Genomic DNA, 27271 nt, shown 5'->3' on the forward strand with positions numbered 1-27271 from the left:
GTAACCCCCTTATGTTTTTGTTCAAAAACCTTGTTTGACATCTTGGCAAATGCTTCCGTCAGGTGGAAAGTGCTGTAATAAATCTGCACTAATGATGATAAATGGAATTTTTCCATCCCTCATACCATACGTGCTGATAACATGCTAGCAATAGGTTTCAAAATGTTCCCTGGGGTGGTCACACGGCCTGGAGACATGGCTGACTTTTCTAGATCTGCCTGCTCCAAGCCTTGCCAGATGGGACCTCTCTATCACCAAGTATGAGGCTTACCTGGGTTTCACCAGATTTTACCAGGAGCCAATATTTTTTCCCCCCTCAAAACTCAGTGTCCAGAAAGTGGCCACTTGCATTAAGCAACAGCCGTTCGGTTACTCATAACCCTGGAATGCTGACTTGATTGTAACAATCAATGGAGCTAACAGAGCAGAAAGAAATGTTCAAAACAGATTAAAACCATAGGCTTTGAAAATGTTCTATATCCTGAGCATTTTATAAAAACACATTTTTTAATCTCTGATCATCAGACCCGCTTCCCCCTCCCCCCGACCCCGCAAGTTTAGTCATATGCTGTAGCCGAATGAACCACACCCTGAAATTCTTTCCATCTTTTTCCTCTTTTGAAGAGTCATGCGTTAACTGTTGGTGTTATTTGTGGAAGCCAAAAGTACCGTTCTATTGTTTGGGTCATGGAAATACTGGCTGATTTTGCTTCAGTCTCTTGAGAAAGGAGCCTGCTCCTGCATAAAGCAGAAAAGGAAATCCACTCCTTGGGGCAATAAATCAAGACAATTGCTTGGTGTGGGCAGTTTACTCCCTCTGGTCTCTCCGGGATGGTCTGTTGTGAGTCCAGCCCCGTAAGAGGGGAAGCAAAGAATATCAGAAGCGGCAGTGTTGATTCTTCTGGAGGCTTCTAGGCCCAGCAGACTCATACCCTCAGACCCATTATGTTTGTGATCTTAAGGGGACCCCGAGCAGGGAAAACAGAGAATATTTTGCCGACGTGCAAGTTTTCTTTGTCAGAACTAAAGCCTTGTGCTCAGTGTTCTTTCCAAATATGTGCTGTTTATTGGGCTCAGATGATTGGGAACACATGCTGTCAGTTTCATGCTCTGAGGACTGTGTTGGGGCGAAGGGGGGGGACGCCGGCAAATCGGGAAAGGACAGCATAAGCCCGAAGCAATCTGCTCCTGTCATTTGCATATGTGTACGCATAAAGGGCCACACAGGGCTCCTCCAAAAGTCCTGCTTTTGGTGGGACTTAAGGGGCCACACAAACATAGCTCCTCCTATGAAAATAAGCTTGAAGCCATCCGCCTGCTCCATTCCTTTGCAATTAAAGTCCTTGTGCTCAGCCCTCTGTGAACAGCAGTTTCATTCATTTTGGCCTTTCCTGCATGGCTGGGGGGAATGAATCAGACAAAGAAATCATTATAGATTCAAATCACACAGCCTCACCAAAAGTAGGCTTCTTGTTCTCCCTCCCTCCCCTCAGAGAACCCGTGAGTGATTCCCCCTATCAGTCAACAGCTGCCCTGAGGGTGGGCGAGGGCCTGGGGCCGGAGGAATGGTGGGGGAGGGCTTGGAGGTGCGAGAGCCAGACCGAGGCGGGAGTGGGAGGGCCCTGCACACTGATCTCCCCAGCATTGCTCTCCCTCTTCCGCTTTCTCCCTGGAGCACTGAATAATGAGCATATGCCATGTGGGGGAGGGGGAAGGACCCAGATACCATTATGCCTGAAAACTGTCACCAAAAATGGCCTTTCTGCTACAAATTTGAGTTGGCCAGGTCTGGAGGCAGGGGTTCAGTACCTTTCGTTTGATTCTTCTCTTCCTATCCCCTTCCTCCCCACCCCCAGAGAGAAATCTGTGTATGAGGAGTTAGAGACGTGCCCTGGGCTGGGTACATCTGCCTGAAAGATGTGACTCTGAGGCCCCAGGGTGAAGGTGGGGGCACTTCCTGGGAGGAATATGTCCCTGGGGCACTGGGTCCTAGTCAGGTAGATGGTTGCCAATTGGAGGAGCCCAGGAGACCTGAGGACACTTGAGATGGATCTAGAGGGAGACGTCCAGATACTGGGCAGTGTCCAGGGCCATTCCCCAAAGGAATCCAACTGCTCTCGGTCATGTTCTCAGCAGTGGGATTCCGGGAGTAGATTCGGAAAGAATCAGGGGGCGTCCCTCTTAAGGATACCACAGAACACACTGATACAGAGGTGATATTTTCACTCTGTCTGAAAAACACAAAAGATGATATTACATGCTTAATTTTATAAAGTATTCAAATGGCTAAGTGGAAGATCCTTTAAAAATCCAACAGGGAGCTCAATAGCTTCAGCGAACTGTCACAGACCAAGTGGCTTTATGCTAACTCTATTCCCCCGTGCCTAGAAGAGTTAGATAGCCAGACTCGATACAGTTTTATCGGCAATGCCTCTGCCAAAGAAAGCAGGAAATCCTATGAAGACGTGGAAAGAGGAAGGAGGGAGATAGGGAAGATTCTGGAATAATCTGTTCAGTTCCGCTGTACAATTCTGACTGATAGAATAAGCAGGCGTTTTGTGGGTGGCAGAATTTGTGTGTTCCTAGGGCTGAGGGAGTGCCTTTGAAAACCCAGCTGAAGTTTATAGTTCACCCCACCCAGGAAGGCTGAGATTTCAGTCTCTCATGATAATAGAATTCAAGAGCTGGTGGTAAAACAAGGTCAGGGGAAGGGCTGTCATTGCTTAGATCTCTCTTAATTTTAGTCATCTTTTCTTCATCCCGTCTTAGGTCTATGGAGGCCCCGATTTCCACTCTCCCCGAATAGCCCAGCTGTGTGCCCAAAGATCATCTGAGAATCCCATGCAGGTCTCCAGCACTGGAAATGAGCTAGCCATCCGTTTCAAGACCGACAGCTCTATAAATGGGAGAGGCTTCAATGCCTCATGGCAAGCAGTCCCTGGAGGTGAGTGAACCGAGGAGGTATCTCCAAATACTTGGACTGAACCCTTATAAATGTCATGAAATGATTGGAGAGAGAGGCATGAAGCCCTAACACAGTGACAACTTGGTGACTCCTCAAATGGTAAATACTGCTTTGGCATTTATTCTTCCCTAAAAACCATGTGATAGAATTTAACTTCCAGAGTTAAAATATGTGAAAGTATGCAAATCCATTGTAAAAGTAGAAGCAGGGTAATTGGTTAGACTAACTTACTCTCCAAGGGCCTTGGGCTGTTCTCTGGCCTCAAATATGGGCATCAGCAAAGGGAAAATTACTTCATGCCATGGTACAGATCTTTGGATGCTTGGCAGATGCCCAAACTGTAAAAGTTAGATTTGTGCAATCTGAAGAATTACCGTGTATTATACAGTGGTGTCCTGTCTAGCATCTTAGGCAGTCTAATAATATTTACCTGTTGTGAATTTTTTTAAATAAAAAATGAATGCACAAAATATTTGAGCAGAAGTTAACCTATACAGCTACTAATAAAGCCATGTTACCTGGCAGCTTACTAGGTGCCAAGGATCTAGTCTGTTCTGTGAGCATGATCTCATTTCATCCCTCACAATCAGCCTATGAGGGAAGGTAATTTCAAATCATCACCTTACTAATGAGGAAATTGAAACGTAGAGATGTTAGTACTTGTCCAAAGTCACATATCTAGGAAATTCCAAAGCATAGATGTGACCCCAGGCTAACTCATGGCCCCACTTAGGGAACTCAAAGGTGGTGTAGTAAGTGTGTTGGGTCTTTCCTAAAGTTAATGATGTGTGAATTTAAAGAGGAATATATATATGATTATGTAGACATAGTGTTTAGATTACCCCAAATGATTGTCAGCTATTAGAAAATAATACTACATTTTTATTATAGGTTTATATTATTATAACTCCAAGATATGACAAGGCATAGAGATAGACAGTGATAGGTATTTGATAATATCATAGAAATAAAAAGACTGAATTACTGTACTAGGCCCAGAATATTAAATTTTAAAAGATAGATATTAAATTATTAAAAGCATACACTACTAAGTTACCAAATTCTTAGGAGATGTGTTATTCTACAGTTTATTTTTAGAGAACAAATAAGAGGCATTTTATGACTTTATGAGAATAGGATTTTATTTGCACTTATTTTTCAGTATTTAAAAAATTTTTTTAATTACTTTTGTCATCAGTATTAAAAAATTTTAGGGATTTTCTTAGTCATCCTTCTTCCTTTTGTTGGGATGAATGAAATTAATGGTGGATATTCAGTTCTGCGCAATGGTTAGCACAAACATAAAACAGGCAGTTGAACAAGGCAACATATTGTTCTAAGCTATCAGGTCATGGGGCAAAGTTTTATGCATCATGGACTCCTCTCATTCTTGAATTGGGTTTCCTACTTACAGGTTGTGGTGGGATTTTCCAGGCTCCCGCTGGAGAGATTCATTCTCCAAATTACCCCAGTCCTTACAGGCGTAACACTGACTGCTCCTGGGTCATTCGGGTGGAAAGAAATCACCGTGTTCTCTTGAACTTCACTGATTTTGACCTTGAACCTCAGGACTCTTGTATTACGGTAGGTGACACAATTTCAAGCACCGTCTATAGTCAAACCAGGGTCAGAATATTGCCTTGTGAGCATATTTAGTAAATGCATTAATTATGGATGTTTTCAGCAGTATATCATGGGAAACCCAACTATTGGCAACCTAAAATACAAGGACATTTACTTTTTTATCTAAATACAAATCAGGAGGTGGTTGATCTCAGGGTTTTTTTAGCAACGCCATTTCTGTTCTATCATCCGTAGTGTGTTCTACCATCCGTAGTGTGTTGATTTGTCATTTTGTGTTTGTTTCTTCATTGTCAGAAAATGGTGGCAGTAGCTCTGAACATCCTTCCTAAGTATAGATGCAGAGAAAGGGAGAAGGAATTATGCTGTTTTTTCTGTTTTGTGTTTTTTAATCAAGGAAACAAAATTTTCATGCAAGTCTCCTTACATATATCATTAGTCAGAGTTAGCTGCAAGAGAGAATAGGGAACTTTTAATGAAACAAATTTATCAAAATATTTCAAATCAATTATTATTAAGCCTCCTGGGAGTTTTCATGGGTTCTTTTTTTCTTGAGGTCAGGGTATCTCAGTCTGCTACTAGAACAAATCAATGTCTGATAGGACAGAATAAATTGGGGGATTGAGGTGGAGATACCTATTACTTGGCCAGATGACCAAAGTTTCTGTTACTACCTTCAACTTTAGTACATTCTCACCTGAAACTGATGCTTTATCCTTAATGTAAGAGTAAATGAGGATGTATTTTGAGATTTTCTTTTTTTTTTTTTTTTGATTACCTGATTTTTTTAACTAAAAATTTTCCATCTTTCATTTGTATTTAGAAACATTTCATTCAGGGACGCCTGGGTGGCTCAGTTCATTGAGCAGCTGCCTTCGGCTCAGGTCATGATCCTAGCGTCCTGGGATCGAGTCCCACATCGGGCTCCTTGTTCTGTAGGGAGCCCACTTCTCCCTCTACCACTCTGTCTGCCTGTGCGCTTGCGTTCTCGCTCTCTCTCTCTCTGACAAAAAAATAAATAAATAAAATCTTTAAAAAAAAAAAAAACATTTCATTCAAATATAAACCAGATTCTCTTGGCTAATGGGTCTTTCTATTTTAGTTTTCTGACAGTTTCTTACACAAACTCCGACTGGCTAGCTTTCAGACTTACCTCAGGAAAACTCAAAAGTTGTTTTACATCTTTCAAAGTAGTCCAGTCAAATGGTATGATTTCAAATACTATTTTACAAGGTAAAATTAGTAAACTACTTAAAAGATCAGTTGATTTATGACTAAGTATTCGTCTTCTAAATGAATCTTCAGAGTCTAAGTTGGCAAAGCATTGTATAAACTTAAGGTATAGAGCAAAGTGTACACTTGCCATAATGGTGACTCAGACCAACTCTCCTGAAAAAGATAATTTAAACATTTTAGGTGATATTAAAAAACACCTTCCTAAATGTAGCAAAGAACTCACAAGATAGTGTGAAATCTCTGAGTAAATATTGAAGAGGTGTGAGCCTAGTATTTGAGATCGCTTTTACCTCTAGGGCATTTGCTGATCCAGATGGGGATAGCAGCACCTCTGTGAGCCTCTCAGGGCAAAGAGGAGCAAAGTGTGAGTTTAGAGATGGAATAGAGTGGAAGTCCTGGCAAGCCAAGGTAAAGAACAGTAAAACACCCTACACAGACTGCATCCCAGCTTTGAGTCAGCTGAGTGGACCCAAAATCTAAATGAGAGGATACCCTGTACTGTTAATGTATCTCTGGACATCTGACAAAAGCAATTTAGAATTTTCTTCAAAGGGACATAAAATCATCCTAGATCTCATTTCTACTAATAAGTTTTCATGGGCAATAGCCAGCACACTATCAAAGATATGCATGTACCTGAGGAGATAACAACATAAATGAGATACAATATGAATAACAGACAATGGAAACAAACATATTAACGTGGCAGATTGGTGAACAATTATGATTACTAGGCTCATGGAGATAAAAGTCAACTTTAAACTCTCAGCAAGGAACTGCAAACTATGAAAAGTGACATTGCAAATATGAATGAGAACCAATTAAAATTTTTAAAATTGGATGAAATATAATAGCTGAAATTAAGATCTAGTCAAATATTTTTTTTTAATATTTTAGACGATTAGACAGATGAAGAGAGAAAAAGTGAACTGGAAGATAAGTCAGAAGAATCTATCTGGGGAAAAAAGCATGGATAGGCAAGAATATGGAAAATATAGGAGAGAGGTTAAGACACATAGAAGAGGCTTATAAAAGGTATACATTTAATTGTAATCTCAGAAGGAAAAGTGAGAGTTAAATGGAACAGAAGCAGTATTTGAAAAGTTAATGACTGGGGTGCCTGAGTGGCTCAGTTGGTTAAGCGTCTGCCTTCAGCTCAGGTCATAATCCCAGGGGCCTGGGATGGAGCCCCACATTGGGCTCTCTGCTCAGCAGGGAGCCTGCTTCTGCATCTCCATCTGCCCCTCTGCCTGCCTATGCTCTCTCTCTCTCTCTTTCTGTCAAATAAATAAATAAATAAAATCTTTATTAAAAAAAGAAAAACTAATGACCAAGACTTTTCTAAATCTGATGAAAGACATCACATTTAGAAAAACAAGAATCCCAAGGAACCCAAACAACTAAGTGAGTAGAAATAGAAAGAGAAATAAATAGAAAGATATACTAATCTAAAAAAAAAAAAAAAAACCTGAAGATAAAAGGAAAATGTTACAATCAGCCAGGGGAGTAGGTAGGAGAGCAGATTGCCTTTTAGGAAGTGGCAGAGTGGACCCTGACTTTTCAACAGTGGTAATTAGAAGGGCAAAAGACAATGGCATGGTATCTTCAGTCTAAAGAAAGAAAATAACTACTAACCAGGGACTCTGTCCTCTCCTAAAATAGTCTTTAAGAATGAAGGTAAAATAAAGCATTGCAACAGAAAAGGGTCTTCAAGAGAAGTTAAAATGGTCCAGAAACAAATTGTTTACTTTCTACATGCGCCTGCAATGGGCAATTCTCCACCATTTGCTTCCTCTCCCAGTTGGTATGGTGCCAGGTACAGTATCTTCTCTTCTCTTTGGTAAAGTCCATAACCCATAAAATTCAACATACAAAAGCCTGTGAACAAAACAAAGCCTAGGTCAAATGGGTCAAAGGCACGCCCAGCATGGCTACATTTTTCCCCTCCTGTGTTCATGAGTAGAGCTTTCCACCTACATGGGATATAAATATACAGATAGAGTTTGCTATTAACCACAGCCATATCTCAGCCTACAGCTGGCCTTGACTTACCAAACTTAGCAGGAGGCAACAGATAGGAGGAAATGAAGCCTCAAGTATGATCTGGTCATAGGCATGGAGACAGGAAAATAAACCCAAAGACAGGTGCTGGGAGGAGTTCAGTCTAGCAAATGAAGGTAAAATATAAAATGTAATAGTCCAAACAAGTTGTCGGAAAAAGGGAATCCTGTATGAGGTAGTTGGACTATCCCTGCCATTGGACCGATGGGGCTTTCAGAAACAGTTGCCACTAAGCACTTGAACAAAACTTCGATATAAAAAGTGAATTACATCTTGGGAAACCTGGGTGGCTCGTTCAGTTAACCATCTGCCCTTGGCGAGGGTCATGATCCTAGGGTCCTAGGATAAGTCCTGCATTGGGTTCCTTGCTCAGCAGGACACTTGCTTCTCTCTCTGCCTGTCACTCCCCTGCTTGTGCTCACTCTCTCTCTCTCTGACAAATAATAAAATCTTGGGAAAAATTTTTAAAAACAAATAAAATAAAAAAGAATTACCTCAATTGCATGGTGCCGTGGTTAAGAAGCCTAGCCCTGTGGTGAGGAAGACCTGGGGCAGAGCCTGAATTATGCCATTTTCAGGTAGTGAAGAAAGTTAACTTTTCAGTTTTAGTTTCTTTAACTGTGAAATGGGGAAAATAAGAGTACCGGTGTCAGATTTGTTGTTGGGATATTCGGGATGCTGTAAGTGACCTGCTTTTCATGTAGAAAGGTATTGATTTGTGCTAGCCATAATCAGAATGGTGCTGATGGTGAGTGCCCTCCGAGAGGCATGTTCAATGAGCCCTGGGAGAGGGGGTGGCATGAAATACTGAAAGGAGCAATGGGCTGAAGATTCAGGGCTCCCCATCTGTGACCGTGGGCCTCAAGGACATCAGTGAAAGAAGAGCCTGCTTAGGAAACTTTCTCGTAGCATAGGGCCTACTATCTCATGTCCCTAAGACTTCATAACCATAATAATCATCATGAGAAAACAGAGGGAGCAATTCATTTGGATCTGGAAGCCAGAGAAGTTTTCACACTGGAGATGACATTTTAGTGGCAGAGTTTCACCAGTAGAAATGTGGGAGTGAGGCCAGGAGAGGAGGCTTTGGGAAAAGAATTGGGGAAATTATGCACAGAGGGATGACTACACACAGACCTGTGAGGATAGAAAAGATGTTGTACTGGCGTGTAGCAGGCTACCCATGGCTGAGCATGTAGAGACCAAGAGTCTATAGAAGACATTCTCAGTAGCCTCAGGATTGGACAAACCCTCTCATGCTTTCTGAATCTGTAATTATTTTATAGATTGTATGAAGTTAGTAGAAGATTTCTGTGAAACAGAAGAATTGTAACTCAAAACTGTATTTTACAATGATAACAGGTGGACTTGTGAGGACTGGGTTGGCAGAGAGAGAGAAAGGTAGCATGAAGGCTGTTTGGGAAGCTATGGAAAAGCCTTGGGCAGTGGCCTTGGGTGTGGAAAAGAAGAGACGTATTGGAGAAGTCATGTGGTTGTACTGTCACCAAAATTTAGAGACTAATTACATGGTAGAAGGTGAGGTGGGCGATAGAGATGAGGGAGTCAAACCTATTCACTTGAAGAATGAGTGAGTGATGACACTATGAAGTGAGTAAAGGGCTAGATACCATGAGTTTGATTTGGAAACTTTTCAGTTTAGCAGTCTACACTATGGCCCTTATAAAATTTGACATGGGAGTTTAGGGCTCACGACAGCATCTGAGCCAGACATATACATTTGGGAATACCCTGTATATCTGGGTAGTTGTTAAAGCCACAGCAGTAGGTATGATCACCTATAATAGCATTTTCTAAAGAGAAAAGCGCCAAGTAAACTCTTTAGGAAATATCACCGGGGCGCCTGGGTGGCTCAGTGGGTTAAAGCCTCTGCCTTCGGCTCAGGTCATGATCTCGGGGTCTTGGGATCAAGCCCCGCATCAGGCTCTCTGCTCAGCGGGAGCCTGCTTCCTCCTCTCTCTCTGCCTGCCTCTCTGCTTACTTGTGATCTCTGTCTGTTAAGTAAATACATAAATAAAATCTTAAAAAAAAAAAAAAAAGAAATATCACCATTTAAGGGGCAAATGGAGGAACAGAGGAAGAAAAGACTAAGAAAAGGCATTCAGAAGTAGGTGGAAAATCAGAGAGAGTGGTAGTATAGAAATGAGGAGTGAAGTGAATTTTGAGAGTAAGTGATCACAGGAATCAAAGGTCTCAAATACAGCAGAAGTCAACTAGGAAGGAGATTGAAGCCAGGCCACTGGATTAAGTCTTTGAGGACTTTGATGACCTTGTAAGGAGCAGGATGGGTGTGGGTAGTAGTGGAAGATCACAGTGGGTTAGGAGAGGCAGGCGCTTCTTAGCTTTTTCCTGGAGTTATGACAGTGAATGTTATAAGGAAATAAAAGGCTATAATCTACGGTAAGGCAAGACCAATGGAAAGTTGTTTTTTTGCTTTTGTTTTGATTTGTTTTAATGATGGAAAAGCTCGAGCTTGTGGGGAAGGCATGGTGCTGTTGAAAAGGAGCAACTGAATGTAAGGGATACATGGAGTAATTGATGAAGTCATGTTCAAAGCAGAGATCTGGAGATAGATTGGTCCTATAAATTTCATATTTTCAGGATGAGAAATTAAAACACATGGCCAACCCCAAGACATACAGTTTTCTTTGATTTATTTATAAATGTATTTATATTGATGTATTTATATTGAAAATTACAGAAATCACACATAAGCCATTTTTGTCTTGCAGTTTACAAATCACCTTGACAAACGGTTAAAGTAATGTGAAGAGGGACTGTTCTGGTAAACTAGGGTAGAGATCTGCTATGTGTGGTTGCCAAGTGGACCCAGTTCTAGGATGGGAGGCCGGCAGAGCTTGGAAGCAGACAGACAGTGTCCTGGTGAGGCTGCAAGCTTGGCTCCAAGTTTCAGTTAGCTGTCCAGGGGTTCATGAAGGCGAGCATTGAGGCACCAACCATCTATCCTTTACAGCTAGATGGACACTGGATGTGAAACGTAGCCTACAGTCCAATATCTTACATAACATCTCTGCAGTTTAAGTTCAGACAAAGCCAATAATTCATTCCGGAGACATTCAAGTTAATTTCTTGGTCCTTTTGCTTAGACGGAGTCATTAGCAAAGAGAAAAACATTCGGCTGCCAGTGATGTTGCCAGATAACATTTGTGTTCATGGGATCTTTAATAGAGCTCAATTGTACTATTAAATATCAAAGTAAATTCTGGCTGGATGGGACCAGAAATCATGCTTTTTAAGACTCCTGTAACAGTTTGGATTGTCAGAAGTGGAAATATTAATTTTAACAGACATTATGGCTAATAGTTGCAAATACATAGATACATGGGATATTAAGTTTACAAGAGGAGAGATTAGAGGTAATTTACTGTCATATGCTGATTTTTGGGGTAGCATTCTTATTTTAAAAAATAAGAACATTGAAGTCCATATGGTCAGGATTAAGACCCGGTAACAATTAATAGCAGGACCAGCACTAAAACATAAGCAAGCCTAAAGTAACAATAAGTATTCTGAGAAAATATAAGAATTATAGTGGGCATGTGAGGAACTGAATAGTAGAATAGAAGACAACTGAAAAAATAGGAGGAGGAAATAAAGCTAGAGTTCCTTTGGAATCATTTTGAATTCTCTTTTGGATGGCCCAGATTTAATTTATCAATATAAGGAAGAGTGTTAGGATTCCAGAGATGAGGTAGAAGGTGTCTTTGCCTTGACATTGGGTGGTCTGGGCTCCATGGACCCATTCAATCTTTGGTGTCAACTTTGCACCAGACCCTGTGGCACCACTAGTGTCCGGGCATGGCTCCAACACTCCCTCTTGTCATGGCTGGGGGATCTGAGTTTGCTCATTTATAAAATCGAATGCCTGGTGAACCCATAGATAGAAAGGATCCAGTTAGGAGTTGCATCTGTGGGTCAGAGGAGAAGCACAAGGTGGGACGTGAAGAAATAGACACTGAGGGTCTGGTGACGTCGGTATGGGAGTTCACTCCAGAGATCACAGTCAGACCCGCACCGACTCGCTAAGCTTCAGTTTCCGCTCTGCAACAGGATTGGCCTTGGCTAGGAGGTCATCTCCACGCTCCACTTGCTGTGCAGAAGAGAGCGCCTCCTGTAGCAAGTCTGGTCCCCGGTGGTCCTAAGTGGAGGCAGGGGAAGCCCACAGGGACCCTCATCTCTCTTGGCCTCGTGGATGACAATTTTAAAATGGATCAGTAAGGCACAGCCTCCAACTCCTTTCACATGACCACCAGCAATAGTCTTGGTATCCGAAAGGCAGCAGTCTGGTACATGAATCACTAATAGCTTCATGGCTGAACCCGTGAGTAAATGAATCTTGTAGTCCCTACTCCTGCAATCGTCAAGTGCTTCATTGGAAAACTGCAGATGACACATTTAGGAATGTGCTATGCTGAGTTCACTCCCTGGCACAATGATTGATATACAGTCTCACTCTTTCGAGCCACATGAGAACTCAGATAACATCACAGAGGCACGTTTTCTAGAATTTCATGCTACTATAATGAAAAAAGAAAGAGAAACGGAATTTTCTGACCTCTAATGAAATGGTGATGGCATCGTGGGGAGCTAATCAGAAAGCTCAACTGACGGTCAGGTTTCAACTAATTTGGTAATATGTTTGCACTTTCTACACTGTCCCTTCTGAGTGGCTAGTGCAATTAACCTCTGGCTCTCGGGAATGACACATTGTGAGTATTTCTTGCTAAAGCAGCAGTGGGACCCACTGGTTGGGCCTGACTCTGTATGGTCCGCACGAAAATGGCTCCATTATGTTGCCTTTCGTGAAGGCTGAGTATTAACGTGACCTCTGACTGATGGTTTAATTGCTTAATTAGAGTCTCTCTTCCGAGCCTTAAATCCATGTAGCTCTGTGAGCTCTTATCGATCTCTGAGCGAGGCTGGCAGTAGCTGGGTGTAGGAGCGGGAGAGGTCAGTTCTGCTGCTCCCGAGGGGGCCCTGGAGACTCCCGCCCCCTGGTTTCAGCATCCTCTTTGCTCAGCAGGATGGAATGTCTGCCTTGTGAGAATCAGTCAGAAGCAGATAAAAGCAAGCAGAGCACAGCCCTAGTCCAGCCTCTCCTTAGGAGAAAACATACATTAGGGCTAACAGAGCCTAGTACAAAAAAAGGCAGGGGAGGCACATGGTGAGTAGCTGTTTTTCTTTCTGAAGCTTTGTGTGCCAGTGGAAGAGAAAGAAAACAAAGTGTGTGATTTGAAGTGAGGAAGACCAGACCCCCGACCCCCACCCATAGCCGGGGAGTCTGCTGTCCTTCACACAATTTGACCGTAAGGCACAGGGTGGACCAGGGCAAACGCAGAACACGGAATCCATATTTTGTTTTATTTATTTACTTTTTTTAAGAAACTGCCCATGATGTGTTTTCTTTTAAAACATTGATCTTTTCAAAACAGAGCAAATAGACACAGGAATAATAGAACTCAGCGCTTCAAAGAGACAATGGAAGCGATTCTTTAAAATATTTATTGTTTTACAGATAGATCCAGGCCAAAAATCAGTCTCTCCCCACCTCCATTTCTTCCCTTTCTCCCTCACTTTTTCCCACAGAAAGTTCAGTTTCCATTTGCTGCTTGAGGACGATCTCCGACGATTTCTTTAAAACGTTTTATTCTGTGACTTGCTTTTGATAAGCCGCCTCGCCGTTTTGCCTTCCAGTACCGCATTAGTCACTCAGAGCTGTGCCAGTGCTCTTGGTCCCCAAAGCAAAGCATGACTGAGTTTGAAGCCACAATTCTCAATCTGCGGGCAGGGCCTTTGTTTGGTTTCGTTTGCATTTCAGCTCACGGTCTCCCTAAATGCTTGTTTATTTTTGAAAACGAAAGGAGCTTCTTGGATGTATTTTCCTATCAACATTTCCAGTAATCTTTGAGTTACTGCTTGCATCCATGCCAAATTACTAGAGGTTATAATCTGTAAAAATGGAAGACCGAGTGCAATAACTTAACAGCAAAGGAATAGGGATGACAAAGTCCCGCGGTGAGATGCGCAGCTGTGTATTTAACCTGGTGTTTCATCTCAGAGGCGCCGAGCTGGCAAACATCACCGACCGAGGAACCCCACACTTCCTCCCCCTCCCCCCACCCCCAAGGAAAGTTGCTATAATGAGTAATATTTTCATTTCCTTCCTCACATATACTTATGACTTTAACAGCTTGGATATTTTCCTAAGGGATCCCCCTCCCTATCACTTAATATTTCCTCTGTCTTGGAGCCGTTCCCATTCCAAGATGGGAATTCCTTTAATAGCTACACCACCAAGTGTAGCACGTGAAAATATTTTAGAGACTCTCATGCGCCAAACTGACTTTCTACCCCGATGTGAATGAACTCTTCCGTACCCCAAATATCTCATCCTTCCCCCGATCATCTTTAAGGCAATCCAAAGCAGTAGACATGTGTTGCAAGGAGTTCAAAATGAAATAAAAGGTAAAGACTGGGTTGCAAACCAAATTAGGCCAGGATCAGGTGAGAGAGGCCATGCTAGACCAGACAGGTTGTGATTTTTTTTAGGCCAGTAAAGGACAAGAAGTGGATTTACATCTGAATCAAAGAAGAAAATCAAGTTTAGGAATCAGGGATACAAGTTTTAGGTTTGCTTCTTGGTGGTGGACACTGTGCCCTTTGTCACACAGTCTGCTGAATTAGCCACGCGGGGGATCCCATGCATGTTCAGTGGGATGGAATGCATGACAGGTGCCAACTGCCCTGAAATCCATGGGGGCTCCAGACGAGACTTTCTCAAATGCCACTGAGGATGCATTATTGCAGGTCTAAATAAATGAGGGACATTTCCATTCTATTTCCTGAGCTCCCGTGATTATCTTTCTCGGAGATCATGGACCTATCGCTTAGCTTCAGAAAATCATGAACTCTCGATATTCTATTCTCAATGAATAAAACTGTGTTTTACCTTTTCAGTTGGCTTTATGATAATTTGCTCAGATGTCCCACGGATGGGATTCATATACTGGCTCTACACGGCTGAGCGTGTGACTGTGAACAAGTTCTGTTTTCTGAGTCTCAATTTAACCAACTGTAAAGTGGAATCGGAAGAAGAATTGAATGTTTTTTAAATGTAAAGTATTTAACACAGTGTCTGGTACAGATAAATGTTCATTGCTACTCCACATTTTTCTGTGACTACTTCTACTGCTTCTATTACTGTCTACTAATACTATGTTGAAGGTCTTATCTTTTTAAAAACTGTGAACCGTAGGTACACAGAACCAGATCCGTAATCCAAAGTTCATTTCTTTCTTTCTTTTTTTTTTTAAGGTTAAGGTTTTATTTATTTATTTGACAGGCAGAGATCCCAACTAGGTGGAGAGGCACGCAGAGAGAGAGAGGGGAGGAAGCAGGCTCCTTGCTGAGCAGAGAGCCCGATGCGGGGCTCGATCCCAGGACCCTGGGACCATGACCCAAGCTAAAGGCAGAGGCCCTAACCCACTCAGCCACCCAGGCAACCCCTAAAGTTCATTTCTAACCATCCTCATTAGTTATGAACAGACTCATTTTATCTTACTTTTATATTCTTAAAAATCTTAAAATACCTATTATAATTTTTTTCACACATTCTCCACTCCATCATCTCACTGAATTGTATCACCTCATAAATGTGCTATTTTAACACCTTCCAGAAGATGCACAAATGAGTTGACAAGGAAAAAAGTAGTAGAGCAGAAAATGAGAACAAGAGCATAGTCTTACGCACATAAATGTGCGTATACATTCACGATCTGTTTGCCCGAAAAGCTCAACTCTGTTGCTCAGCCCAAACTTTGGGGGATTATAAAACATGCTGTGTGTTTTGCTTTTGAATTAAAATGGTTTCCTTTTACTCTAGCTTGTCATAAATTTTAACCCACACATTCAATTGGTTTATTTCCTCCCTGAGCGAAATGCAACTTTGTAAAGCCAGAAAATAGGAGAGGCAGTCGAAATGTTTTCCTACTCGCTTACTCTCCAGCATGATCTGAGGGAATAGATTCCAGTTTCTGGAAAGGAAAATGCAAACATTACGAGGAAGCTAATGTTCGTTTTCCCCCCTCAGTCATATGCTTCGGGCTGTGAGTGCTGACGATTTCTGGGAGGTGATCATGAGTCAGTCATTCAGCCGGAGCGTGGATCAGATTGGCGGGCAGGGCAGGGGTCTTCGGGCTCAGTGCTGGGTGCTGCATGGCGATCAGACACTTGCTCTTCCTCTCTAAGCAAAGCGTCAGTGATTGCGTTATTTTACAGGATGGGGAACCTCGGCTTTCTTGTATCCCATGTTACATTTTATAAAGAGTGCACTGCAGTCGTGGTTTGTTAGGAACGCGAGTTAGAGGAGACACCCATTTAGGCAGGGAAAACTTCAGGCTGCTGTGGTGAGAGCTGATGAGGTGCCGCACCCAGAGGAGGGAGTAGGAGAGACCTTGGAGAGAGAATTGACAGAACATAAAGACCCCCTGGATTTGGGGGCTATGGCAGAAGTCTGGGGCAAGAAATGAGGGAGAAGGAGGCATTAGGGGAGGGAGGATGACTTTAGTCTGAGACACTGACACTCGAGGTTTGTGGCGCCATCCAAGCAGCGATGTCTGGAATGCCGTGGGATGGATAAGCCTAGAGCCTGGAGAGAGGTCTGCGGTACATTCGGAGATATTAGCCAACGAACAAATGTGTTGGAGCTCTTAAAGCAGAACCCGTATCTGTTTAACTACATTCCTGTGAGGCAGCAAAAGGCCAGATTAAGTGGCATTAGTAGCCATCTGGCTTAGCTACTGCGGTACTGTCCGAGGAATAGCATATTTTCTTCTTGTCCTTGTATGGAATCGTTTATTTACATGTCTGACTGGTACACCCTTAAATATTTTAAATATATACGGTATTTAAAAGTTCTACGTGCTCCTCACATTAAATTTCTGAAATACAGAAAGGAAGAAAAAAGAAATCAATGCCACCTATAATATTGCTATATTAAGGACAGACTGTTACACATTTGGCTTATTTCCTACACAAACATACCAATCCAAACACACACATGCGTACTTACACACATGTAGACATAGATAGTTAAGGTACGACCACACGTCATTTTGAATCCTACTTTTTTCACTTATCATTATTTAATATGTTTCTCCTTAAAAGTAATTTCTTTGGGCAGATAACCAATTATATGGACATACTAGAACTTATCTAACCACTAGCTTATTATTGATGACTTTGATTACTTCTTTTTTTATTATAATAATGCTATGAAGAACACATTTGTATGTGAATCTTATTCTACATATCCTGTTTATTTCCTTGACATTAATTCTCTTTACCGAACACTCTGTTTTGAAATATGTTAAGTATATCGAAAAGTATAAACTATATAATGCATGTGAGTATACAATGAACAAAATCATTTCACTGTCCAGACTTGCCAAGTTGTAATATTTTGCCATATCTACTTCAAGTTCTTTTTTTTTCCCAAAAGAAATGAAGTACTCAGGAGACAGTGTAACCCCATGTGTAGCTCACACTGATACTATTCCCTATTCTTATCTTGAAGGATACCACAAATGAGAATTTGGGTTTATTATTCCTATGGCTATTTTTATACTTTTTCCATTTTTTATACTTTTTCCGTTTTTTAATACTTTGTCTATGCTGTAATGCAGACCTAATGCATTCTTTTGCCGCCATGCAATATTCTGTTTCATGAGTATACCATGAATCACATACCCATTCTGCCATTAGGATACATTCAAATTGCTTCCGATATTTGGCTGTTGCGACTCTTACAGCTACAGACATTCTTCTACAAATTTCTGAACGCAGTAATGCAAGAGTTTCCCTAGGGGAAACACGTTGAAGTCAAAGTGCTAGATTTTATTTACCTACATTGCCAAATTCTACTAAAAACATATGCATGAGAATTCCTGTAATGAATTGGAGAAACTCATCTTCGCATTCATACCATATAATTTCCACTAAACTTTCCGTACATTGTCCTATTTGAGCTTTACAATGGTGAGGCAGGAAGGGGTTCTCTACTTCCATTTTGAAGAGATGAAATGATAACCAGAAGCTTCTAACGTGGCTTGGCAAGAAAACAAATACCAGAGGCTGACCCAGGTCTCAAGTCTAGGTGTCCAGACTCTAAGAACAGAATGCTTCCATGCGTTCTGGCCGAAAGGTCTCTGTGCCACCCACATGTTCTGAATCTAAGAGCAGCGTGCTGTCCTCTGGGCCTTACTTGTTTCGGTGGAAAATGTCACAGGGGCCAGAATCTATGCCTAGTTCAGCAAAGGTTATGCAACTGAAAGGACAGGAACAGTGTGGTCTGAGCTAACCATGGATATCAACACCCATTTTTTTAGAAAGATTTATTTATTTATTTTAGTGGGGGAGGGGCAAAGGGAGTCCCAAGCAGACTCTGCGCTGAGCACAGAGCCTCATGCAAAGCTCTACCCGATGACCCTGAGATCATGACCTGGGGACCTTGGGGAGGAACCTAGATTTAAAAGCACTGCCTTTCCCGAACTTGGCTGGATGCTTTGTTACTCCCAACTCAACTGGTGCATTATAAATTCTTGAACAATTTGTGATAGTCTTACTTTCCAAAGAACTAAGACAGAAACAAAGAAAGAAGTGGGTAGGATTCCCCCATGAGTGTTTCTCATGTGCCAGTGACTCCTCCCTCCATTCCGGGGAGAACCAGCTCTTTAAAGGGAAGTGAAGGTGTCACGCTGTCTTCATTTCTCCCCTTTGCACACACAGCTCAGCCCACTCAGTTAGTGTCTGCCCGTCATCACGCCCTGACCACTCATGAGACCTCCAGTGACCTCCAAGTCACTAAGTTCATGAGTACTTTTTGCTCCTTTCGTAGAGTTTTCAGTAGTAGATCAGTCCAGGTGTGGAAAAGGAGACTCAGAGATTTAGGAAACCCATTATTCTCCATAACATTTTCTGGAATTTCTGCACAGAGAAGTAAGGAGAGAAGGGAGGCGGTCACCCTGATGGCCATCTCTTGCTTCCTATAGCCCTTTCCTTTCTTTCTCTCTCATATTAAGAGAATGTTGGAATTTATAATTTTTTCCCTTTATTTCTACAAGATACCAGAACCTGAGGTTCTTTTGTGTAGCAGACTTTGCCTAAATATTTCAAGACTGGCAGGTGATTACTGCAAAGAACAGCCTTGCAGAGAAGTTCTAATATGACATTAGACATCCTTATCCTGAAGATTCCATTGTCCATTCCTTCCTCACGCCTTCATTTCACACCTCCTGCATTAGTTAACTATTCGCTGCATAACAAAATTTCTCCAAGACCGAATGCCTTAAAACAACTGCACTGATACTTTCTGTGAGTTAGGAACGCCAGTGCTGCTCACCTGGCTCTCTCCTAGCTCACTCACAAGCTTGTCGGCAGGACTCAGTGGATTTGGTTCAGGGCAGACAGTGGGCTGGAGGCCTCCCTCAGCTCCTCGCAGGGCAGGCCTCTCTGCTGGGCGTCTCATGGCACAGCAGCTTACTCTAGAGAGGGCCAGCAAGCGAGAGAGCTGACAAGATGGAGTTACCTCTCATAACCTAATCGTGGAAGTGACATCCCATCTCTTTGACCCTTACTGGTTTATTAGAAGCAAGTCATTAGCCCACATTCGGGGAACGGGAGGCAATTACACAAGGACATGAATCACTTGCAGCCGGATCAGAATATACTCACTCTCATGCCTGCTCTGCGTTGTACATTCCGATCCACGAGAGAGAGGAGAGTGATTTCTTAACTCCCCACCTCCCACCCCTGCAGTCCCCACTGGGTAATATCCTTGGGTTATGAGTCCTGCCCGGGCTCCAACCTCATCCATTAGTGCTGGACAAACCCTCACACTCGGACCTCTTTTTGTTTGTGCTCCCATAGCTTCCTAGTTTTATTCATTTCTTTTCTTTTTTTTTTTTAAGATTTTTTTTTTTTTTAATTTGACAGACAGAGATCACAAGTAGGCAGAGAGGCAGGAGAAAGCAGGCTCCCCGCTGAGCAGAGAGCCAGATGAGGGGCTCGATCCCAGGACCTTGAGATCATGACCTGAGCCGAAGGCAGAGGCTTTAACCCACTGAGCCACCCAGGCGCCCCGTTTTATTCATTTCTTAAACAACAATCTAGCTTTCTCCTTGCCTCACTTTCATAAGAGAGACTGATATCTCTCGAGTACTTCCTAGGAGCCAGGAAGCATTGTCAGTACTTTGTATCTTTGTACTCACTTAATTCTGATGGACAATATGAGTTATCTAGTCGTGTCGGTCACACGTATTTCTATCATCAGTGTATCCGGGAAGGCAAAAGTTCCCTTTATTTTCTCAGACTGCCAGTGCTTCGGACTCTGACCCCGGACCTCTCTACATGGCACCTTAAAAGAATGCTAGTCTCACACCTGAATGGCTCCCCACCCCAGTGTCACCTAAGCTGGAGTTGGTATACGTTACCTTTGAAAAAGGGTTGATAGTCCCCAAATCTCCTTAAGATAGTAAAGTGTCAACTATTAAAATTCATAAATCTTCGGCTTGGTTCTATCTTCTGGGTGGAGCTTAGAGTATGGAGATTTCCCTATAGCAGCATCATGTCATGGGTCCTGTATACTCTGGGCTTTGGGGACAGATCTGATGTCCTCTGTCCACCTTCCATCTTCTGGGTTCCCTCGCTGTGCTGGCAAAAAGCTGGCCCAGCTGGCGAGAAGGGCACCGGGGGCATGTGGTGTGGCCCATGCCCTATGATTAGACCCTCCTCCACTGCCATTTGGGCCCAGAATGTAAAAAGCCTGCCCAGAAAGCAACCCCAATTGACCTCTTTCCCACTGTGAATAGCCTCTTTTATCCACTGTCATGCCTGCTATGCATGTATACATTCCGACCCATGAGAGAGCCGAGAGTGATTTCTTAACTCTGGGCTTTCCCTCATTCTTAGTCCTCTGTTCTTAGAGGCTCATATACTGTTCTATATGCAATTCCTTTACTCATCCATACATTAAACATTTATTTTCTGTTATGGGCCAGGTTCTACTCTTTTTTTTTTTTTTTTAAGATTTTATTTATTTGACAGAGAGAGATCACAAGTAGGCAGAGAGGCAGGCAGAGAGAGAGAGAGAGGAGGAAGCAGGATCCCTGCTGAGCAGAGAGCCCGATGTGGGACTCGATCCCAGGACCCTGAGATCATGACCTGAGCCGAAGGCAGCGGCTTAACCCACTGAGCCACCCAGGCGCCCCAGGTTCTACTCTTTTAACAAGCCTCCTATTTTCATGTGATAAATATGTTTAGGGTTGGTTTTTTTTTTTTTTTTTAAGATTTATTTATTCATTATTTTCAAGAGAGGAAGGGGGCCACAGCAGAGGGAGAGAGTATTCAAGCAGACTCCCCACTGAGCACAGAGCCCAACACATTTCTTACAATGACCCCGAGATCAAGACTGAGCCAAAATCAACAGTTAGTCACTTAACTGACTGTGCCACTTGGGTGCCCCAAGTTTAGGTGTTTTGAATGTGTGTGTTGGTATCTGGAATTTTGACAAAACTCTGGATACTTTGCAAAGACACTGATTAACTTCTCATAGGAATTACCACTTAACCAGATATGCCTTTGTTTTTAGAGCCTCTGCGATTATAACTTTTGGGGGTGGCGATCACTTTTTCTTTTGTGGATTCAGCTTCAAAATTTTACTATTGTCATGTAGAAAAGAGTTAATAGAAATGTACAGTTTTGGAGGGTTTTGTTTTTATATATTTCTCTGACTTTTACCATTGGAGCAACAGATTAGAAACCCAATTTTTAGGCCTAGAAATCTTTTAGCAGTAGACTTCAGTAAGAATTACATATCCATAAATTATGCGACTGTGTTATATATGTAGCCAGTAGTAATGTAATTTTCTAGTTCTGCCTTGGGAACTAAATGGAAATAATTGCATATTGATAATTTTCATGACTTCAGAATTTTAAATAAATGGGAGCAAGGTTTCTCATATTTTCTCCCTTGTAGTTTTTTTTCTTATAATTTTGTTAATTAAAACTTAAATTTATTTGGTATCACAAGTGTTAGGAACAGTCTCAAATAAAAGAATTGCTATTCTAAACTGTCTAAAAACTCAATTCTTTCTTTGAAAATCTGAGGTCCTGTACATTCATTAAGTGGCAATTTGGTATCTCTAACTGAATAACTAGCACAAGCATTTTAAAGAGAAGTGACACAATATAACATAGAATTTGGGTAGAGAAGAAACAAGTTCCCGACTCTATTCCTCACTATCTGTATGATCTTGGATGAGTGACTAATTTATATTGGATGAGACAACACTTTAATAGCTAGCACACTTGTTAAGTCTTACTTTCTTCATTAAAAAAAAAAAAATCATATGGTGTTGAGAATGAGGTTAGGATATTTGTGATGATGCATATATTGATGCTAATCAAATGTAGGGTATCGCTGGTATATAATTTTGACTGAGGGACATTTGGAAACCTTCTGCCTCACATTTGTTTCCTGAAAAGTAATGCCCCAGGCAAATGGAGTACAGCCAAAGCCCTTTGATTCCAGAGCTGGGGTTGGTGGGGGGGGGGGGGGGGGGGGGGAAACATGGAGACCCCCTGGAAGATGGACCTGTTTGAAGAATCCCGAAGGAAGTGTCTCATTCATATGACCCTCTGAACCTTTTAGCCTTACATTTCTCTCTGACCGTTTGGCTTTAAGAGGATTTCAGCCATTTATGATCTCCCATCCAAGTACTAACCAGGCCTGACCCTGCTTAGCTTCCAAGATCAGAGGAGATTGGGCGCGTTCAGGGTTGTATGGCCGTAGATGGATTGCCATTTAGAAAAGGAAGGAACAATAAGTACTTGCTCACTAGGCCTCTGAATTTGGGGAGTAAAGAAGGCTAGAAGAGCCTTGCTTTTGTGAGCATATGGATGTGTAAAAATCCTCAGGGTGTGTGTCGTTTCTGTTAGTGGTGCTTTTTTGGTGGCGGAGTCTATAAACCTCAGAGAACCCCAGTGTTCCACTCAAGTATAAGACATGCTGTACTCAACAAACAAATCACCACGAGAGACACAAATCGATTTATTCAGGTTGTCCTGAGGTCAAGACCTGAGCTGAGATCAAGAGTCAGACACTTAACCAACTGAGCTACCCACGTGTCCCTGAGTTTTGAATCAATTTTTAAATTTGAATAAAAATCAGTTTTAAAGTTTTATTTATTGGTTTAAACTGTGAACGTTCAATAAAACAGAGATGAAGAAAAAGGAGAAAAGTAATGTTTCAAAACCATATTTATTTAGAATTCATTATTGTTACAGTTTTAAACCCTCAGTAGACAGTGAAACATCTTACTGATGTTCAGTTCATGTGCTTACATGAACTACCCTGAGCATTGCCTTTCAATCATACATATGTGCTAAAGAGAACACTGATTATAATCATCACTAGATATTTTAAAGTAATTTATGTGAAACATCCTCGTATCAAATCCCTGAATGAAATTTCTGTTTATTCCCAAGACTTTCTTATGAAATATAGATGACAATTTATCTCAAGTGAAACAACCACGTCCTAACTTCATATTTTAATTCCACTCTGGTGGTTACCAGCTGATCCATCTACCCGCTTAACTGATACCTTGCAGTAGACAATATGAAAGTTTCAATTCTGGACTTTAGGATCTAGCTGTCTGGTTCAACATGACCTGCTCCCTCTTAAGAACTGTGGAGGTCGGCCACACAATTTGCTCTTTATGTAGCAGTTGTCTTCATCTTAAAAATGGAAGGGATTTGGGGAGGAGAAAATAGGATCGTGTCTATGAAGGGCTGAACCAGTTTCTGGCAAATAGCCATTAACGAATGAATGGTTGACATTATTGTTATCATCCAAAGAAAAGGAATTCACTCCCCGTATTTACGCATAAGAGTGTCAGAAACGTCCCAGCACACAAACCAAGCTCTGAGGACATCAGCAAGCTTCAATTTCACAAACCAGTACAGGGATTTGGGTACCTGTAATGTCAACTCTGTTCCATGAACACCTGTGAAGGGTCAGCTAAGTCCCAACGTAGCACCGGGCAGACATAGAGCTGAATACTTTTTTAAATCATTATTTAGATAATTTTCTAAGTTAGGCTTGCATCACTGTATCACTTGAAAGAATTCTGTCATTCCTCTTCCCTCTTGACCACCACTCTCTGGAAAGCAAAACGTTCCAGCAAATGTTGGGTTACTGAAAACAAATGGTTCCTCCCCCGTATTTCTCATCTGTGTGTTCCTATATTCATTCTTGCATCAAATATTCCATGTGGTGGGCACAGCCCTCGATGGGAGTCAGTGGGGCCAGGGGATGAAGGAGGGCTGGGAAAGTGAGGGCATTTATAAAAATAGCAAGGGATGGGGGCCCCTGGGTGGCTCAGTCAGTTAAGCACCCAACTTTGGTGATCTCAGAGTCCTGAGATGGAGCCCCTAAGCGGGGCTCTGTGCTCCGTGGGGAGCCTGCTTGAAGATTCTCTCCCTCTACCCACCCCGCCCCCGCTCATTCACAGGCACATACGCTCTCTCTCTCTCAAAACATAAATAAATAAAATCTCAAGTAAATAAACAAATAAATGAAAATATGCAGGGATGCAGTGGTGACTCCAGCTCAGGAACTTCCACTGGAATCCATATAGGTTCCCTGGACCTGACCCATGACTCACGTACTCTCCTGGTCCGTGAGGAGACAATGCATGAAGATCCAGTGTGTGTGTTGTTTCCCCCTAGCTCACCCATGTACAGATAGCCCATGGAATATGGGTCTCAGAGATATAAATCTGCAGTTCTGAATCACTCTTTTCCCTGTTGTCTGTCTTTGTAGGCCTATGATGGTATAAGCGCCATGACTACCCGCCTTGCCCGTGTGTGCGGAAGACAGCAGCTGGCTAACCCCATCACCTCTTCAGGAAACAGCCTCTTTCTGCGATTTCAGTCTGGCCCTTCCAGACAGAGCAGGGGCTTCCGAGCCCACTTCAGGCAAGGCAAGTGCCTTGTGTATCTGTGTGTCTCCTTGCGGTCCCGGCCATCTGGTCTGGGGTGTCCTTCTGGGTGGTCCCATTTCTACTTGACAAGCTACAATTTAGACAGAACAAAAGAACTATTATTTGCAATTATTCCAACTGTTCATCCTTTATATTTACTCTTGCCTAACAGGTGATGCTAACTTCCTTTGTGTCTGTGTATCTCTCAAGCAAGCTTTCAGAATAATACTTCAAAGTATTTTTTATAATACTAGAGCCGCTGTAAAACAAGTGTCCAGATTCATTCAGGAGCAGATAAACTATGCCGCATTTATCCAACATTTTATGCTCGGAGGAGATACTCCATCATAAAGATCAAGACTTGCTTGTAGTGTAGAGTCAGATTCTATCCCTTGAGGTTGAGGTGCCCTCAGTCTGAACCCTGCCCTCGTCCACCTGAGGAACCAGTGTTGTTTTCCATTGGTTTCAATCTTAAATCACTGCCTCTCAGCTCGTCCTTTTCACCCATCCAGCTTTTCACCCATTGCCTTTCATCTGGCTGTTCTTGAAGACGGACCCTTCATCCCACTGTCAGAGATGAACCCAGAGTGGGAGGGATTGTTAGTCTGCCTCAGTGTGCCTCTTGAGTTTTACTCAGCTGGCCCCTGGCATTTCAGATAAGTTGGTTCATTTTGTCACTTAGTCTGTTTGGGGCTTGCTTGTATCCTATAGCAAAGAGTCCTGCCTAGGGATGGTTTCTGGATCGAGGTGTCCCAGAGATTCATTGTAGACTTTGGAGCAAGACAGAATGCATAAATTAATCACTCCCTGAAGCAAAGAATAGTTTCGGAACACATTTCCTTTTTTCATTTAATTAATTACTTATGGTTTGCTTCACAGTAAACAATGTCCCCAGTAGGCCCCCCCTGGATGATTATAAATCTTCCTCCAACTCACCCACCCTTTCCCCATCTTCCTCCGAAGTCAGCTCACAAAAGCCCCCCTGTGATTATGCCCTCGAGCGCTCCATTGATCTGTCCTGCCTCCGCACTGCCTAGGGAAAAGGCCCAGTTCCTTTAGATGTAACCTTAGGGCCCTGGAACCTGCCCCAGTCTTTTTTCCAACATCACTTCTAACAGCCCTCAAGAGCGCCACCCCTCAGCCAAGTCTGTGTAGTCGCAGGCCTGACTCTTCTGTGGCTTAGCTCAGGTCCCTGGCTCTCTGGACTAGTTTTCCCCAGCCCTAATTCCTCTCTCCTACCGGGTCATCCGTGAGACACCCCTTATTCTCTTCAACTGGCCAAAGACCCTCCTTTCTGCACTGCTGCAAAGCTTTGTGCTTCTCAGATAACACATAGGCATCCTTATGCAGACTTGTTCAATTGACTATTTATTTTCCTAAAAAAAAAAAAAAAAAAAAAAAAAGTTGCTCATCAAGAGGTTGTCCCTATCCATGTAATTTATGAGTGGGCAAAGTAAGTGAACCAATAATAGAGTTTTGTTGGAATGATTCAAGCAATTCATAGCCATTTAATCTTGTTCTCTGCCACTCCCCACTTCCTGCAATTGAAGAATATTGTTATAAACGTACAGTGCATTTCTACTTTCACGTGGTCTATGTGCAGAGTACATCCTTGGTGTGCATTTCAGAAATGGGAGAAAACCATTTGTGTGTTTCCTCATCAAATCATTGTTTTGTACAGTCTGTAGAAATCAAAAGTACCTGACGTGTGTGTTTGTGCATTTCTCAGCCTGTGGAAGCTACATCCTCACCAGCTCCTCTGATACCATATCCTCTCCATTGTTCCCCGCCAAGTATCCAAACAATCAGAACTGCAGCTGGATAATTCAAGCTCAGCCTCCGTGTAAGTAACAAAAATAAAAAAGAAAAGGGATCCGGGATGGATGGTGTCTGTGGGAAAGTCCGTCTCTGACTAATGTTCTTATCTCCTCCATGGTAACAATTGGTGGCTTTCCTCTTCTTTTTACGGAAGTTCCCATTCCTGATGTGCGTGAGAACAAGCATTTCCTAATCGGATCGCAAAGTAATTTTTACTGTCTATTCTTAATTAAAACAAAGTTGGGGTTCAAGTCCTAACAAAGTGGGGGAGGAAACATCCCCTATGCCCTTGCTGTATGGACAGGCATGATAAATTGGGGGTAAGCAGAAATAATGGATAAATTGTTTTTGACCTCTGTGACTTCAGTGTAGTAGACACTCGAGTCAGTTGTAAAATGGCCAAATGAATACTAAGAACCACAGACTGAAAAATTGATAACTCAGAGTTTGGGAACGCATCGCCATGAACATACTGAACTTCCGTCAAAGTAGAAGTTCATTGTAAAACCTGGTCTCTGGTGTATGCAGG

The 27271-nt window shown here is 42.3% G+C and overlaps 1 protein-coding gene across 1 annotated transcript in view; it reads left to right on the plus strand.

The window, feature by feature from the left end:
• CUBN (cubilin) overlaps positions 1-27271 on the plus strand; it is a 258604-nt gene that overhangs the window by 118612 nt on the left and 112721 nt on the right. The window contains exons 30-33 of the mRNA XM_059404241.1: positions 2770-2944; positions 4380-4549; positions 24765-24924; positions 26654-26767. Coding sequence (XP_059260224.1) covers positions 2770-2944; positions 4380-4549; positions 24765-24924; positions 26654-26767 — 619 coding nt within the window. The remainder of the gene's footprint in view (positions 1-2769; positions 2945-4379; positions 4550-24764; positions 24925-26653; positions 26768-27271) is intronic.

The sequence above is a fragment of the Mustela nigripes genome, chromosome 6, assembly GCF_022355385.1.
Source record: "Mustela nigripes isolate SB6536 chromosome 6, MUSNIG.SB6536, whole genome shotgun sequence".
Lineage (NCBI taxonomy): Eukaryota > Metazoa > Chordata > Mammalia > Carnivora > Mustelidae > Mustela > Mustela nigripes.